The 16915-nt window shown below is 53.7% G+C and overlaps 1 protein-coding gene across 1 annotated transcript in view; it reads right to left on the minus strand.

Annotated features, from left to right (window-relative positions):
* The window catches only part of ALDH1A3 (aldehyde dehydrogenase 1 family member A3), a 52853-nt gene extending 36147 nt beyond the window's left edge, over positions 1 to 16706 (minus strand). Inside the window, exons 1-6 of the mRNA XM_069559182.1 lie at positions 15907 to 16706; positions 10590 to 10694; positions 7948 to 8088; positions 3326 to 3455; positions 2960 to 3021; positions 462 to 590 (exon numbers count right to left, since the gene is read on the minus strand). Of these exons, the coding sequence (XP_069415283.1) occupies positions 462 to 590; positions 2960 to 3021; positions 3326 to 3455; positions 7948 to 8088; positions 10590 to 10694; positions 15907 to 16005 (666 nt within the window). The 5' untranslated portion in view covers positions 16006 to 16706. The remainder of the gene's footprint in view (positions 1 to 461; positions 591 to 2959; positions 3022 to 3325; positions 3456 to 7947; positions 8089 to 10589; positions 10695 to 15906) is intronic.
* Positions 16707 to 16915: the final 209 nt, after the last annotated feature.

Consider the following 16915-nt stretch of genomic DNA (forward strand, 5'->3'; position numbering starts at 1 on the left):
AGGGAGAGGACAGGCGCCTGAGAGCCAGCGCTGGGGAGGAGGCTGGGGCTCGTAGCAGCCCCTCTGGGGGTGCTGGTGGGGGTCACAGCTCCAGGAGAAGGATGGACACCACGCAGACAGGGTCTGGAGAAGTCACCTCTCAAGCGACCCCCTTGTAAATTCTCTAGACAAAACATTTGGCCAGAGACCACAGGTTTGAGCTCGTCATCAGAAGGAAGCATTCTCATTGGGATCGGGGGAGGAATGGAGTCCCTTCTAGTTCAGCAGCCACGAGCAGGAGCAGGGAGGAGCAGCTGCCAAGTGAAACCAGGAGGCATTCCCGTCCCACTCAGCCGGGAGCCAGCGGGCGCTGGCACGCACGGCCCGGCTCTGCAGGGCAGGCTCATCTCTGGCGGCGGCCCGGCTCCCGGGAGTGGGAATGTTCCTGATAACATAGAGCATTTTCTCCTGGGACGTCTCACCTCTTTGATCAGAGAGCCCAGGTAGAGGGCGGTGAGGGGGGTCTGCTCCGCCGGCTTCAAGACCACAGTGTTCCCGCAGCAGAGAGCAGGAGCCAGCTTCCACACCAGCATCAGCAGAGGGAAGTTCCACTGTAGCAGAACACAGAGGGGTTGGGGGCCCCGGGGCTGCCCACGCCGCCATCCCCAAGGCCCAGGGATGCCTGCGGGGAGCACTTGCTTTGCATGGTTTAGATGCGGGGTATAGGAGGTCACGCAGGAGTATGCAAAGATCAGGGGCTTCCCTGGTGGCTCAGGGGTAAAGAACCTGCCTGCAGTATGAGAGCACCGGGTTTGATCCCTGGGTCGGCAAGATCCCCCGGAGAAGGGAATGGTTACCCACTCCAATATTCTAGCCTAGAGACTGCCATGGGCAGAGGAGCCTGGCAGGGTCCTCATACAGTCCACAGGGTCGCACAGATCAGAAATGAGTGAAGCAGCTAAGCAGGAGCAACAGCAGCATGCAATGATCAGAACTGCATTCCTGCCCAGCGTCTCCTGAACTGCACCCTAGGAGATGCTAATAGGTGGTCACTGCAAAGAGGATTCTGCTGTAGGTGTGCTACCATCTCCTCCTGCAGGTTAACAATGCCAGCAGCACGTTAGTACCTGGGAAAAGCCCCAAAGGAATGAGGCCTGCCTCTCCTCGACTCAGGCCTGCCTGGCCTCAACCCCTATCTCTCTTCCTACAGAGCACAGACCGACCCCTGCCCGATGGGTGTTTGGTGACATTTATCTTGGAAAACTCTTGTCCTCCTTTCACCACAGAGGCAGGGACACCAAAGTCTCTCTGGCATCAGGCCTGAGAAGTACCCTCGCCCACTGGGCGTCCACTGTGAGCCTGGTGCAGTTCCAAACGCTGAACTCATCTGATCCCGAAACACCTGTGTGGGGGCAGTCACACTGCCACTCCCCTCGACAGAAGAGGGGACGCGGCACAGAGGGTGAGCTCACTGGACCAAGGTCCCAACTGTCAGACGAAGGCCAGATTCACAGCCAGGCTCGTTTCCCTCACCTCACTGTTGCCTAAGTGTCATCTGTGATGAGACAAGGTGAAACAGAGCGTCTCCAAGAGCACACCACGCTTGATTCTAGCCAGCCCTCATCCCTGTGCCCACTCCCCCCATTTGGCTCCTTAGGCTCCGTGGATGCCTCTCCTCCAGCAGGGCTGATGAACGGCCAGCTAGATTTCGCCCCAGTTCTGTCTGAAATTCCTACCACTGTACACCAAACAGAACACCCCAGGTCCCAGGGGCCCGTGAGGCTGGCTGATAACAGCAGGCACAGCCCCGCTGGTCCCCGGGCTCTGCTCGTCTTCTAGACCCCCACTCCTAAGCACACAGATGCCATCAGCTCTCCCCTCCAACAAGCAAAGCTGCACCTTCTCCTGGCCTCTGCCTCTCCTCCTGGCTCCCTGCTCTCTCACTGCAGCTTCTGGAAGGCCCAGGCCCATGTGCCCTTTCCATTGGCCCCAGCTACATCAAAGACACCCCTGGCACCTCTCTTGGGGAGCACATCTAACAGCAGGTCTCTCTTTTGTTTTGAACTTCCAGGTAGGAGACAACCTGGAGATGGAGACGGAGGATGGAAATGACCCCGTCGACCGCAATCTCTCTCTGAAGATGTGTCATGCCCCTGGGGGCCCCTGACCCTGGCTGCTCAGGCTTCTCCCTGGGATTCCTTAGTGGTCCGTGGAGCTCCCCTGGGCCCTCTTTTCTCAATCTACATCCATCTTTAGGGGACCGCTTCCCAACTTGATGGGCAAGAGCACCTCTGGCCTGACCATTGACTGGCTCTCAAACCTGATTACTGAAGCGTCACCCCTTCCTTGCCCCCAGAGAGTGCTTCTCCAGGCCTCTCCACACTGCTGCCTGCCTCCGCAGCTGCCGCGGTGGCCTGGGCCTTCCTCCCACAGACGGCAGAATCACAGCAGCCCTGGCACCTGCCAGGCGCTCCCCTACCCAGAAAGTAAAGTCCTGGGCCCTGGGCAGCATGGTGCTGGATGCTGGGCTGCACCACCTGCCGGGTCCGCCTCCTCATCCTCACTTTGTCCCTGCCTAAGCTCCCACCTCACCAGCTATCCCACTTGCCCCCAAGTAGCCAGACACTTCTCCACTCTCCTGCAGGCCATTCCTATGCTCAGAAACCCCTTTGTCCTGGGGAACAACTCTTTCCTATCCTTCAAGGCCCAGTTGAGAGCCTCCTGCCCAAGGGGAGCTGACCATTCCTGACCCCTCTGGTTGGAATCCATGTGTCTTCTGCTGCATTCCTGGAATTGGCCCCTTGAGAACAGGAATGGGGTCGGGTCCATCTCGGCCCCCAAGCATCAAGGTCCATGCCACACAGCAATGCTCCGCTAGTGCCACCGCAGTCAAAGCAAAACCCACTAGAGACGGGTTCCCAAGACTGCAGTGCAGTGGGGTGGGATCTACAGATCTCGCAAGAAAAGCTGCCCTACTTACAGGAGTGATGGCCCCACATACACCGATGGGCTCGTGCCTGGTGAAACACACAACATTGTCATCTGGAAGAGAGATGAAGAATCTCTCAATCTCACGTGGATCGAGCTTAAGAATCCTAAGTAGTTAAAAAGATAAGAAACAAACCCAGAGGCCCATCAAAGAGTCAACTCTAAGTCCTATCTGTTTCATAAAGAAGTGATTTTTAACAATTTCAAAAGCAAAATTCCTTAGAGGAAGAATCGGCACAGTGCCGTTTCTTTTGCCAGGGGGCGTGGGAAGGATACTCTGGAGAGAAATCAGAGGCTGCTCTGAAGAGGCTGCCTGGAGGAGAAAGAAGACTGGGCCGGGAGTTCTGAGCTGGCTCACCTGTGGGGATGGTCCTGCCCTGTATTTTGTCTGCCCACCCAGCAAAGTATCGAAGGGTTTTGATACAGCCTTCCAGGTCGATGAAAAAGGCATGAAGGAACGGCTTCCCTGTGTCCATCGTTTCCAGGGTCTGCAATCATAAGACGACATGTTTTTAAGACACGGTTTTCCGTTTGACCCTCAGGTTGGCAAAGAGCGCAGGGAGGGAGAGCAGGGTCGTGGAGTGCTGCCCTCAGGACCTCAGAGCCACGCAAGTCTCGGAAAGCAAGACAGCACGTTCAAAAGAAGGCCTGTCCCAGGCTGTCAAGGACTGCTTTTCTTTCAGAGCACCTCAACCTGGGGGATCGGCCAGAGCATGGCCACGGGTCCTGTGAAGGACGGCAGCGGCTGTTCTGGCGCCTCTCTGGGAGGGAATAAATGCGCCCTGGCAGGCCTTCTGTCCTCCTTCCAGAGCACAGTTGGCGACGCGAGTCCTCGCGCTCCAGGAAGCTCGCAGAAGGTGTGCCGGCTTCAGGTTGGCTGGGAAGGGGGCTAGGTCCTCTAACAAAGAAGGGTCCCCGGGTTCTCTCTTCTCGGCCTTGCGGACCAGCACAGCTGTGGAAAGCATGCCGGACCCCGAAGAGTAGACAAGCAGCACAGAGGCGCGACTCCCGTGCGGGCTGGGAAACGAGCAGGCTTGCCCTGGGTGGTGAGGGGTGACTACTCCCCAGGCGAGCACGCAGCCACCCAATGGTACGGATTCTTTTCTGTTTCCAACCAGGCTCAAAAGAACCCCTGTGTCCCTCAGACAAGCGGCCCCAGGTGAGCCCAAGGCTGCAGCCGCCCATCGTCATCCGTGGCTGCAGGAAGCGGCCACCCTGACACAGAGCCCAGGGCAGGATTCGGGTCGCAAAGGCGCTGGGGCGAGATGCTGGTTTATAGAGGAAGAGAGGACCCTCCGTGCGCAGGTGCAGACGCCTCGCCTCCAACGGACAGCTCTGCTCCCGCTTCAGGGTGCAGACTCCAAGGCTAACGGAGCCCAGGACCCATTTATGTTACCAGGCGGGCAGGGGCACGGCCGGCACTGAGTCCGGGCCTTCTGACTTCCATCAGGTCAGCGAGGCTCTTCAGGCCGCGGCCCTGGACTTTTGCACCAGGGCGTGTAGGGTGGCCAGGTGAAAGGCTGGCGCCACCTTATCTTTGCTTCAGGAATGAACCAAGCATTCTCTGAACAGGAGGCAACCCTTTCTTAGCTGAGTGGCCGTGGCAAGTCCCTGAATGTCATCCTGCCTCAGTTCCCTCATCTGTAAAACAACACTAATAATGGTATCTACCTTACAGGAGTCCTGTGTGGGTTAAAGGAGTCCCATTCATAAGGCACTAACAGCAGTGTCCACCCATGGTACCAGTCACATCCACTGTTCAAATGATGGTAATAAGAGCTGTGACGATTGTCGTCCTTTTCCCTTTTGGGGCCAGACAGGTGGTCAGCAGTCCTCATCTGGGGACAGTGAGGAGACAGGAGTGTGTGTTGCTAGAGATGACAGGGCTGGTCTGGGTCTGGTGTCCCAGCCCTGGTGAAAGCTGCTCAGGGATCCAGTCAGGGCAATGTAACAGCCAGTACGCTGTACCTTTGGCTCCTACTGATTTACATTCCAAGTTGGAACTTTTCTTTTCCCAGGGGGAACTCAACAATTGTAAATAGTGCCAAAATTCTCCAGGGCCCAGTTGCTCCACACAACATCTGGTCGTCTATCAGCAGAACCTCGAGCTTGTTCTTGGTGCTTTTCTGGGATGGGAAAAAAGGGAAGGGCTGGGCAGAGCTTTGTGGGGACATGCGGGGCCTGAGCCACTGCCCAGCTCCAGTCCTGGCTCACCCTCCGGCTGGGTAAACTAGGACAGATGACCTAACCTCTCTGGGCCACAGCATTCTTATCTTTGAAACAGGATGATAAATACTACAGATCAAGTGCCTGCAACAAGCCTGGGACAGAGTGAGCATTCAACAAGCATTGACTATTTTTATTATTAATTTAGTCATGTTTGCTTACTCTCGTGATAACAGGAATTTGCCAGGTTGGTGTTATGGAATCTTTCCAAGCAAAACTGGGTCACGATAGCTTTAGAAAGGAAATTCTTTAAAAAAAAATAAATAAAAAACAATTTTCAGGTGATTACGCAGACATGAAGCAGAGAGATGAAGAGTTAGCTACTCGCCAGGACTTTTAAACAATTATTGTGGCTGGACCATGAGAGAACCACAGCTGCTTTTAAGTTTCTTTTTAACATTTTAGGAGAAAAATGTACCTTTTGAGAAATCAACACATGCTAACCCTTAAATACTAAAGAATGAAGGGAAAGTGCGGTGGGGACATGCCCACGATACCCTAGTGCTGAAATTGAAATGAAGGGCTCAGAAGTTGAAATGGGGCTCTGCTTGAGACAAGAGCAAACAGCGACAGCTCCTCTTTGGAGGCTCCCGAGATGAGCATGCAAACACCAGAGCCTGGGTCCAGGTACCGTGGTGAGGGAAAAAGCGCCAGGGCCGCTGGATCTGCCCACGGTCTCCAAACACTGAACACAAAGTATTCAGGCCCAGCTCCGTCAGAGCCACCAAGCTGGCAAGGGAACATGACGGAAGAGGCATTTTGTGCAGGAGAAGGCAGGAAAACCCTCTCAAGGGCGTGCTTTCCCTTGATGCAGTCTGGGTTCTAAAAACTGTATTTGCCGGTCACTCGCTTTGCCCCTTCTACGGTGTGGTGAAGAGCTGGACCTTACTTCTCGTGGGCAGTGAGTCTTGATGGCAGAGGCACCCTGCTCCATGTACTCACAGCAGCCTTCCAGGACAGCCGAGAGGGCTGAAGGTGAAGTGGGTGGGGGGGGGGGGCTTGCAGCCACCGCGCCCCAAGACGATACTGACGCTTAAGGACAGGGAGGGGAGGGTACCGGGCACATCCTCTCCCGCCTGCTCTGAGTCCTCACGGACATTGCAGACGGATGAGCTCATGCTGGGGGAAAACAGAAATGTTTTTGAAGAAGCCAGTTTGGCAGCTTGAGAGTTGAGCCTGGCTTTTGCTGCAGGAAGAACCAGAGGCTCTGTGGAGAGAGACACTGACCCTGGAGGGATCTCTCTCCCCCACTGCAGGCCGGCCAGCTGGGGCGGAGGAAGGAAGCTGCAGGTCTCTCCGTGTTTGTGGACGCACCCGCAGGGCAACACACCCCCGAGCAGCACCCGAAATGGAGTTTCTCCAGCCTCCACCCATGACACACACGCAAGGCCAAGAGAATCTCAGTGTCCTCTCTGGCGCTGACCTCCACGCGGGTGTCCACCTGACCACTCATTCCCAACATCAAATCAAGAAAGGAAAGAACTGTTTTTCCAAATCAGAGGCCAAAAAGGAGGTTTCCTTTCCGACCAACTGGGCCTCCAGTTCTGGGACAAGTGTTACACGGGAGTCTGAGCTATGAGAGCTGCGTGTGCAGGCCTCTAAGGAAAAGGCCCCAGGGCCCCAGGATCTCCTCCGATCAATCACCCACCGCAAGGACAAAGGAAGGTCTGAGGATCCCAGTAAATTCTACACTTGCTACTCCTAAATGTCTTCACAGCCCATCTCATGAGAGCAGCCCAGCCTCACACAATGGGATGAATAAAGATCCACATTTTGCAGCTGAGGAATTACGGTGCTAGAAATCACCAGGAGAGCACACAGCTGAGCTTAGAACCTGGTCCTCAGATGGCATTATTAATAACTTCATCTGTTTAGTGCTTACTGGATGACGGGGGCTGCAAAAGATTTTAAGTGGATCATTGTCACAACACTCAGATATCAATAATAGTGACATTCTCCGTGAAGAAACATACACTCAGGGAGGCTGAGCAAGTTGTCCAAAGTCACACAGCTAATAAAGCGGCAGAGCTGAGAGTTCGAACCTAGGTCTTTCACACTCTGAAGTTTCCTGTAGCTAAGTTATCCCTCACCATCACTCCACACACACTCACCACTGCCCATTTCAAGGGTGAAACGGGTGATTTTAAAGCTATATATGGACACTTTTTCTGTGTCAAGGGGTGGCATTTATTTTAATAAGTATTAGAAAAACCACACCGGCACATTACACCTGTAATTTCATAGACACTGTCCCCGAGGATGAGGTTAAATTTCAGTTTGGAAAGGAGTTGATGTAAGAAAACAAGTTAAGCTCCTAACTGCACGTAGGACCAAGGTGCGGCCCAGCCCGGCTGTCTGTGAGCATCTCGAGTCTTGCAGCCACTAGTGCAGCCGAACTTCCTCAGGCAGAGAAGACAGCGGCAGGGGCAAAAGTGTGACCTCAGAACGGATCGTCTGAGTCCAGGGGTGCGACGCCGGCCGGGGGCTGGAGAGCCGTGCCTCAGAGGGCAGCGCAGCCCCACCACCTCCCAACCGGCACCGAGTCCTGTCTCGTGCGCCGGGAAGGGGCGGGCCCGGGGGCCAGCGGGCCACGCCCCGCTCCCTGCGCGGGCGCGGGTGCTCACCGCCCGGACGGCGCGCTCCCTCCTCCTCCCGACCCCGCACTCCAGTCCTCTCTCCTGCGCCGCCGGGAAGGGGCGGCCCCGGGGCCAGCGGGCCTCCCCCCTCCCCGCGCGCGCGGTCCCGGGTACTCACCGCCAGGACGGCGCGGTCCCGCTCCACCAGGTCCGCCAGCTGCTGCAGCAGCCGGCCGCGGCTCGGGGCGTCCAGCCGGCGCCACGGAGAGCCCCTCTGGAAGGCGGCTTGGGCGGCCTCCACCGCCTTGTCCACGTCAGGCTGCAAGGCCGAACAACCGAGAGAGCGTGTCACCTTTCGCGGAGGGCTCGGCTGTCCAGGAACTGCAGAGTCCGGCCTCCATCCCGGCACAGAGGACGGAGGTGGGCGGGCAGCTCAGAGCAGTCGCCAAGGTTCTAATCACGTCAGTGGTCAGGGACTTTAAGGGATTTTGTTTTTGCTTTAAGTCTTTCAAGTTTTCTACAAGGGCCAAGGATTAACTTTCCTTCTGATTGTACAAAGTATTTAAAAGAGTCATAAGACCAGTGACTGTAATCATTTTTCTTGCTGACCTATGTAGGAAGAGAGCATCGACTTGCTACCTAAGTTTGGACACAAACACACTCCCACAGCTCACCAATGAGGTGGGAAATGTCTGTCTTGGCACTTTACTCCAGCTGAGAACCACATGCGGTCCAAGAACGGGGGCAAGAATCCTCCTCTGGATCTCAAAACTGACCGCATTGGAAAAGCCCGCGTCAGGGACTTCTCCCTTTAGCCTCACTTCACCTACCCTGGGGCTTCCCTGGTGGCTCTGCCTGACATGCAGGAGATGCGATTTCAATCCCTGGGTCAGAAAGATCCCCTGGAAAAGGAAATAGTAACCCACTCTAGTATTCTTGCCTGGAAATCCCATGGACTGAGGAGCAGCTAAACAACACTATCAGCTATCCCCTGGGAGCTGTGATCATTTTATAGACAAAGAGCTGGATCTTCTGGGCACTGACAGAAAAATTACAATCAAATCTTTACTAGGAAAGAACGAGAGCTATTTAGAGCAATGTCACCCATTCTTTCAAAATTTTTTATTTTTTTAATATTGCTTGGCCACACCATGTGGCCTGCAAATCTTAGTTCTCTGACTAGGGATCGAACCTGCATTCCCTGAAGTGGAAGCTCAGAGTCCTAACCACTGGACTGCCAGGGAATTCCCTGACATCCATTCTTATGCTCAAGAAAATGAGGTTTGAGGCTTTGGTTGGTAATGATCAGGGGCTCACTCCCCAGATCCCTCTGAGCCTCTCTTCCTTAGGGAGATGCAGCCAGCAGTGGACACCCAGCACCAGTCAAGAGGGACACTCCACCAAGCTTCTGTGTATCCAAAATGAACTTGGAGGGGAGTAGAAACTTTGGCAAGGGAGATATTAGTGCTTTGAATTCCTTGTCCCAGGCTCTGGAGTGGAGGCCAGGAATTCTCCAGCTGCAGGGATGGGGAAGCCTCTGTCTTCTGGTACTTGGAACAGTCACTCAGACCATGGGATAAACCAGAGCCCGTGGTGGGGATCTCACTGCTCCCTGAAACCTGTGTACTACACCTGGGAGACGTGCTCAGCATCGTGTCCCACCCCTACACCCTAACGTCTTCACATAAGCTCCTCGGTGCTAGTATTATAGACACAGAGCTTTTCATGGGGTGCTGCACACGGGAGGGGCTGAACAGGTAAAAACACGGTGCTTGGCACACTGTGACAAAAATCTTGCTACTAGAATCAAATTCAAGCCTATTTTACACATGTCATTCACACTACCTACATATTTATGAACATCAGATAAGTACTCCAGTGGTTGAGAAGACGGCTCTGTTCCTCTTCCCTCCTTACAAAAGTTGTACTTTCAACCTTTTCCCTAATGACACATATTCAAAAGATATTTTATGGTTTGAAATGTATCAAGGACATATCCAGGAGTCTCTTAGCTTTATATGTAATAATGCGATTAATATATTACATATATATAATGTCAGTCAGTTCAGTTGCTCAGCCGTGTCCGACTCTTTGCGACCCCATGAATCGCAGCACTCCAGGCCTCCCTGTCCATCACCATCTCCCGGAGTTCACTCAGACTCATGTCCATCGAGTCGGGGATGCCATCCAGCCATCTCATCCTCTGTCGTCCCCTTCTCCTCCTGCCCCCAATCCCTCCCAGCATCAGAGTCTTTTCCAATGAGTCAACTCTTTGCATGAGGTGGCCAAAGTACTGGAGTCAGCTTATACAATATACCCTGCACTATCAAATAGGGTTATAGGCTATAGCTTTACACAATCATTTAAGTTTCTGGTAGAAAAAAAAAAATCTGGCAATTGCATAACATTATTACTTCTGCATGACTTAGCAAGTCTTTGGTCTCCTTCAAGTCTTTTTTTTTAAAAAAGTGTCTCCTGCCAGAATGTTGCATTTGGTGAAACACACCAGCCAGCCGGAAATGCTTTCAGGAAAGATTCTTTAATGCTGCCAGGTTCAAATCATTGATAAAAACCTTTCCTTTAGCCACATGATAAGGACGGCTGAAGTCATCCTCACAGATGGAAAAACATCTATCAAAGGAGAAGGACTCTACAGCCCAGGGTCCCTAATTGATCCCATTCTGGGCCATGTGTCTACGAAGCAGCTTGCTTAGGTTCGACCTCAGTGTGGGCCAGCTCTGACTTACAGCTACGCTGAAGCACTTCCTTATCCTCTAGTGATCTGTAATTGAATTACTGGGCCAGGGGGAGGGCACCCACCTTATCTGCTTCTTCTACTTCACATATTTTCTCTAGAGTTGAAGGGTTATACGTGGCAAACTTTTTTCCACTCTTGGATTCGTTCCATTCATTGTTGATGAATATCTAACCAGGAAAGGAAATTGTAATGCATTAGGCTTAAATCAAAATCATATAATTCCAACATGCTGCGGACCTTAGGTCACGTCTTTTCTTTCCCTCCTGCCAACCTGCCTGCCTGCCGTTTTACAGGTGGGACCTGGAAGGGGGAGACAGTCACGTGCCTATCTGGGAGTACACTCAGAATTATCAACAGAATCCAAGTCTTCTGACTTTTAATACATTTCCAGAGAACTATAAATTGTCAAAATAAAACTGAAGTAATTTAGAATTTTTTCTAAAATGTTTTTAGACAATAAGATGGAGTCACAGAAGAATAAAAGAGCTAGTTACAAAAAAGACATGAGTTAAATTTTACACACTCATCAAGTTCAGGGGACCCCCCCCCCCACACACACAGTGCCAAGCAATCTGCCTGCCCCTGAAGAGTATGCCAGCAGTGAGTGTCCCCTTCTCCCTCCTTCCTGCTGCAACCCCCAGCTGGATCCGCCAAGGAACTGGATTTATAAAAGGATCTCACTCTAACCCTTTAGCCCTCAATAATGCACATCAATGCTATCTCCCCATTCTCTTTAAAATGTCTATTTTCATGTTGGGCTTTAATAAAAGCCAGTGTTGGAATAGCAAGATAAATATCTGGGTTAGGAAATGTTCGGATTATATTAACATATGTTGCAAATAACTGCTTAGATCCAGAACTAAAGAATCAACTCACAAAAATCACTTAGTTCTGAGGCTCAGTTATCTAGAACACAGCCAAGAATAGAGACGTTAAAAAAAAAAAGACATTATGAACAAACTAAAAAGAATTTCATGGTCTATGCACTGAAATATGTGTCCTATTTACTCTTAGCTTACCCTAAGTTCTTAAAATATATTAAAAGAGAGGATTTGGGGAAAAGAACTAGGAACTGAGGTGACAGATACCACACAGACCATTTTCTCACAGAACGGAGGTCCTGGCCCCCCAGTAAGAGGACAGACTCTCCCGCTGTACCCGCTAGGGACCACCTCGTGGTCAGAGCCCATCGTGGCACCAGGGAGACCCCAGTAGTGAACATGGCTAAAATGCTTTTGAAGCATCTCCACAGAGTAAAATGTCATCAACAATTTCTAAATACAGAACCAGCTCATCAGATTCCATCTCCATATCTATGTACATGCTAAGTTGCTCAGTCGTGTCCGACTCTTTGTGACTCCGTGGACTGCAGCCCTCCAGGCTCCTCTGTCCATGGGATTCCCCAGGCAAGAATACTGGAGTGGGTTGCCATGCTCTCCTCCAAGGGATCTTCCCTGACTCAGGGATTGAACCTGAGACTCTTATGTCTCCTGTATTGGCAGGTGGATTCTTTACCGCTGAGCCACCAGGGAAGCCTCCGTATCTATATTCATATGTTTATACACATACATTTATATGCATGTCTTTATATCCATTTATTCTATGTATCTATATGCTTATCTTTGATTCATTTAAAGGGAGAACTGCATCACTATAGGGCTAATTTCCATCACTGTGACTACAGGGCTAATTTCCACAACTGTGAATTTCGTTCATTTGGAATACCTGGTCCCCCGGTGAGGATGGGTGAGAGGGTGGCCGATTTATCCAGCATGTGACCTGTCTGTTCTCTGTCCTCAGCTGTCCTGTAAAAACTCCGAAGCTCAAGGGAAAGGAAGCCTTCTCTGGGAAGCCACTGGGGTACTGTTTTGATAACTCTCCCTGGAAAGCAGGGAAATTTGAGAGTGGTGGGGACAAAGCACAGAGGGCCAGCCCTGGTGGGGTAGGTGAGCAGTGTCCCTGCCTGCTCGTGTGGGGTCCAGGCTGACAGTGGCCTTCAACTGTAGGACATACCCATCCCACTTCTGGAAGCTCAGTGCCTTCAGCCTGAGGCCAGGCCCCCAGGGAAGCATGTGGGAAAGGCCAGGCTACAATTACAGGCTTATTCTTCCAGCTGAAACCAAATCCGAGAGTTCACTTTTGCCATCCAGCAAGCAATCACTCGGTAACAGTGAGAAATTAATAAGTAGAGCAGAGGGGTTAAGTTAGCGCAGGGAGGAAAGTACAGCCAGGAAGAGAAGCCCATTTGTCGGAAGATGAAATTTCGTGGGTTAGATAATAGAGACTGTCAGTGAAATCTGCTGATTCTAGGACCTTCCTGATATCAATTACAAGGGGAAGGGAAAATGAGCAGGTAGTAGAAGAGAATATAAATAAGGGGATAAAAACACATTGCAATGATCAGATGTCTGTTATACTTCAGCTTCAAGCATGTTCTTCCCAAAAAATAATTACTCGGTTGTTTTGTGACATTGATCCATAATCCTTTCTAACCAGCAACTTAAAAAAAAAAAAGTTCAGGCTACTCAACTTTACTCATATTTTCCCATCACAATGTTTCTAATTTAGCAAAATTTTTTGCTTTATACTACATTACTAAGCAATCTTGTAAGTGGTTTCTACTGTTGATTTTACTCTGCACTAAAAGAAAACGAAAACACAAATGAGGAAGGGGTCAGAGAGTGTGGCTTATCAATTATGCTGGCTTTCTTGATTTGAACCCCAAATCAGGCAAGTGGGTCTAAAAAAAAAATCTGTTTTCCTTGACTTGTGAACTGGTAAGAAACAAAACTTTCAGAGGAATAAAACCATGTTACACAGAGCGGGTGGGATTCACACTTTACTGGAGGAATGGAATGGCATCCTATCCAGACTGAGTTGGAAAACCACAGCCGTGGTTGCAGTCAGGTGCCCCAGGGAGGTGAGGGTAGTGGTTACACAAGAGAGTTCTGTAGTCACCGCTTACAGAAACTTCCACTGAACCTCAGCTCTACTCAAAAGCAGTGTTTTCAGAAAAGGAGAGTTGAGGGAATTTTACTTTTCATAGAAAACAATCATCAAAATCCAGCGTTTTATTGAGCCAGAAAATCTTAAAAAAGAAATTTTCTGCTACTGAATTGTTAAGGATTGTTAAGGAAAGTCAGGGACCTTCTGCAGTGAAAGGGGCTGCTACCCTCTGAGACCGATGTGGGCCTTCTAGGGGACCCTCCCCTCCCCCAAATCAGAGAACAGAGCCCAATGTTAAAACATGCAAACAAACAAAGGCGCTTCTTCCTTACAGAGACTGGACTTACCCTGGGATGTGGTCCCCCAAGGCTGGGGCCCAGACCCATTTCCTGCATGTCCTCCATTAGCAAGAAGCATCAGGAGTCGGGTTTGAAAAACAACAGACCGTTACCGCTCACACGTCAGGAGGGCCTCGATTCTGTAGCTCTGATTCTCCATTTCTTTCCTCGCACTGGGGGCTGCCTCTGCAGGCAGAGGCTCTGCAAGCATTGCTTGCCTGCCCTCAGTCACAGCCACCCTGGCACCCCTACCCTACAAGTGCTAGGAGGAGGCCTCCGTGAGGTGGGCCTGGAGCGGGGACAGCGAGGCTCCAGCAGAAAAGAGGATGCAGAGGCCTGCTGTTGGGCTTCCTCAGTCTTCATCGCCAGAAGCTGCTAAGGATCTGGCTTTCCAGCCCCCTCCATCTCATGCCGTCCCCTGAGCCTTAGTCACAACCCAGTTCTATTCCACTAAGAAGATGGACAACAAAGACTGACTGGTCACTCTGCAAATGTGCTAAGATCCACCTCTCTAAGTAAGGGCTGTATCTACGCTCGCAAAGGGCCAGAAAGAATTGCAAAGGGGCAACTTTCCATATGCGGCAACATTGCTCTGATAGCACTGTAAAAGGTTAAAAGGGATAGGAAAACAACATATATAATTTTTGGTTGCTATAAAAGAAAAACAAAATGTCACCATCACCTACAACAGGTGACAACCAACAGTGTTAGGGGCTAAAAATATTTAGCTACTATTTTCAGTGTTCCCAGAATTTGCACTCTGAAGCTGCTCCTACTTATGAAACTACATTAAAAATGGTCTCCATCGGACTGTCTCCGTTGATTACAGAGCCCTCTGGAAACAGTTAATTTTAATGTCATGTGATCAGAGGTCCAGCCGACCATACGTGCCAAGAGATCAGAATCTGAAGGCCACACATAGTGGCCTGCAACTTTCTCTGCTTGATTAAAACTATTTGAGACACATAATTGCTACTTTTGAAAGCAAATTGATGGAGGAATTTTCTAAGTGCTGTGTCAGCTGAAGTCGGGGTGGCGGGGTGGGGGGTGATAGCAATGGATAAGACGCAAACATAAAAGGAGATAAACTTGAGGAAAGCGAAGCCCACAGTGACTTTCGGCCTACGTCCCTGAAATGCCCCCAGACCCAGTCCAGTAGCTTCCAAACAGCCTCAGGGTGTCCCTGCACTGGAGAGGACGCGCTCCGCGCTGGCCGCGGGGCTGCCAGCTGTGCCCAGCTCAGGCCTCGCCATCTTCCTTTCTGCCCCAGGCAGGTGATCCCGCCACTTTGCGGTGCCCCAGCCTGCCGGCCCCGCGGCGCAAAAAGGACCGCGAGGTGCGGGACTCCACGGCACGATGGAGCCCTGCAACCCTCGGTCTCTTAGGCCCAGACCTGAGACCCTGATCTGCCAAGACCAGGGTCTCGGGGCTCCGGGGCTCCGGGACGCCTTCCCGCTAGCCCTTGCTCGGCTGGTAAGCTGGGACGAGCTGAGCTAAGCACGGGAGGTGCCCTTCTCTCCGCTTGCTCCCGCTGACGTTTCCGGACGCTTCCCAGGGCAGCCTGACCTCGCAGAGCGGCTCTCGGTGTTTTCAGGCACCCTCTGACCTCCCCGAAGCCCGACCCCTCCAGCCCCGGAGACCTCGCCTCAGAGTCTGCGGGGAGACCACCGCGCCGGTCCCCGCGGCCCACCGCTGGCCTTCAAAACGGGCCTGCAAGGGCACGTCGGGGCCGCAGCGGCCGCAGCCTGGCACCGCGCGGCCGCTGCAGAGCCTCCCTCGCCCGGGGTTCGGCGCCGGAGAGTCCGTCTGGGGGTGCTAATCTCGGGGTCCCTCTCGGGGTGCGCGGCGGACGCGGGTGGGGCACGGGCATCCGCCGGGATGTCCAGCGCTGAACGCGGCTTCGGGAGGGCCGGGCCCGGCGCCGAGGCTCGGGTCCCAGAAGCGCCCAGCGGACCCCGCCGCCCCAGGCACCCGCACGCCCCAAGCGCAGCGGCGGGGCTCGCGGCCTGCGGGCCCCTCGTCCACGCCCCCGCCCGGCCAGGCAAGCCCAGCGCAGAGCCAGGCTGCCGTCGGGTGGGACGCGGGCCCGTCTCACCTTGGTGAACTGGACCTCCAGGTTGCGGACGGGGCGCGGCAGGGCGGGCGCCCTCCTGTCGGGCTGCCCGTTCTCCACAGCCCCGTTGGGGGTGGCCATGGCTCCTCGGCGCTCCCCGGCCCGCGGCGCCCGAGTCCCCGGCGCCTGCTCCGGCCTGGGCGGTGCGCAGCCTGCTCGCAGGGTGACAGCTCCGCGCCGCTTTATGGAGCGCCCCACGCCTCCCGCCCGAGGGGGTTGTCTAATTGGCTGCAGGACGGGAGGAAGGGCGGGCGGGCGGGCGGGGAGGGGGCCGGCCCGCCTCACCCCACCCCGCCCGCCGCCCCTGCGGGAGCCCGGCCACCCCCGGCCCGGCCACCGCGCCGCGCGCTCCCCGCCTGGCAGGCCGCCCTTGGAGGAGCGCCCCTGAGCTCCGCCGGGCCCCGGAAGTCCCGGGACGGGGAGCGGGGACTCGGGCCGCTGCCCCGGCGCCCTCGCCGAGGTCGAGCGAGCCCGTCCGTGGCACCTGCCGCCCCCGGCCGGCCGCTGCTCGGCTCACTCGCTCCTCCTGGGGAGGGCGCGCCCTCCGGCCGGCCCGCCGGGGGCCTCGCTCCGCGCCCCGCGTCGGGGACTCGGCGCGGCGGCCCCGCGTCGCCGCCCACGTGCCTCGGCCTGGGGTCCGGCCGCCGCCGGGGCCTGGCTTGCGGAACCGACGCCCGCCGTGCCGCACTCGGCCGGCGCAGGAAGCTCCCGGGCCCTGGGCGTCGCACACCGAGGGGCAGAAGGTGAGGGAAGAGCCTTTGGCCCTTCCTGCCCCGCGCTGTGGCGTCCCAGGCCGCCGGCCTCTGACCTTCACAGCTGCACAGCGGGCCTCCAGCCTGAGTCCCTGGGATGCAACCGTTTCGATTTTTTAAAATGCATGCATTATATTTCAATTTAAAAAAAAAAGAAAAACAGAAAAAGAGAGAGAGAGAAAGCCCATGAGATCTTTGCAGCTTTGTTTTGAGTGGAAGCGCTTGTCCCATAGGTTGCT

Source organism: Ovis canadensis, chromosome 18 (genome assembly GCF_042477335.2).
Source record: "Ovis canadensis isolate MfBH-ARS-UI-01 breed Bighorn chromosome 18, ARS-UI_OviCan_v2, whole genome shotgun sequence".
Lineage (NCBI taxonomy): Eukaryota > Metazoa > Chordata > Mammalia > Artiodactyla > Bovidae > Ovis > Ovis canadensis.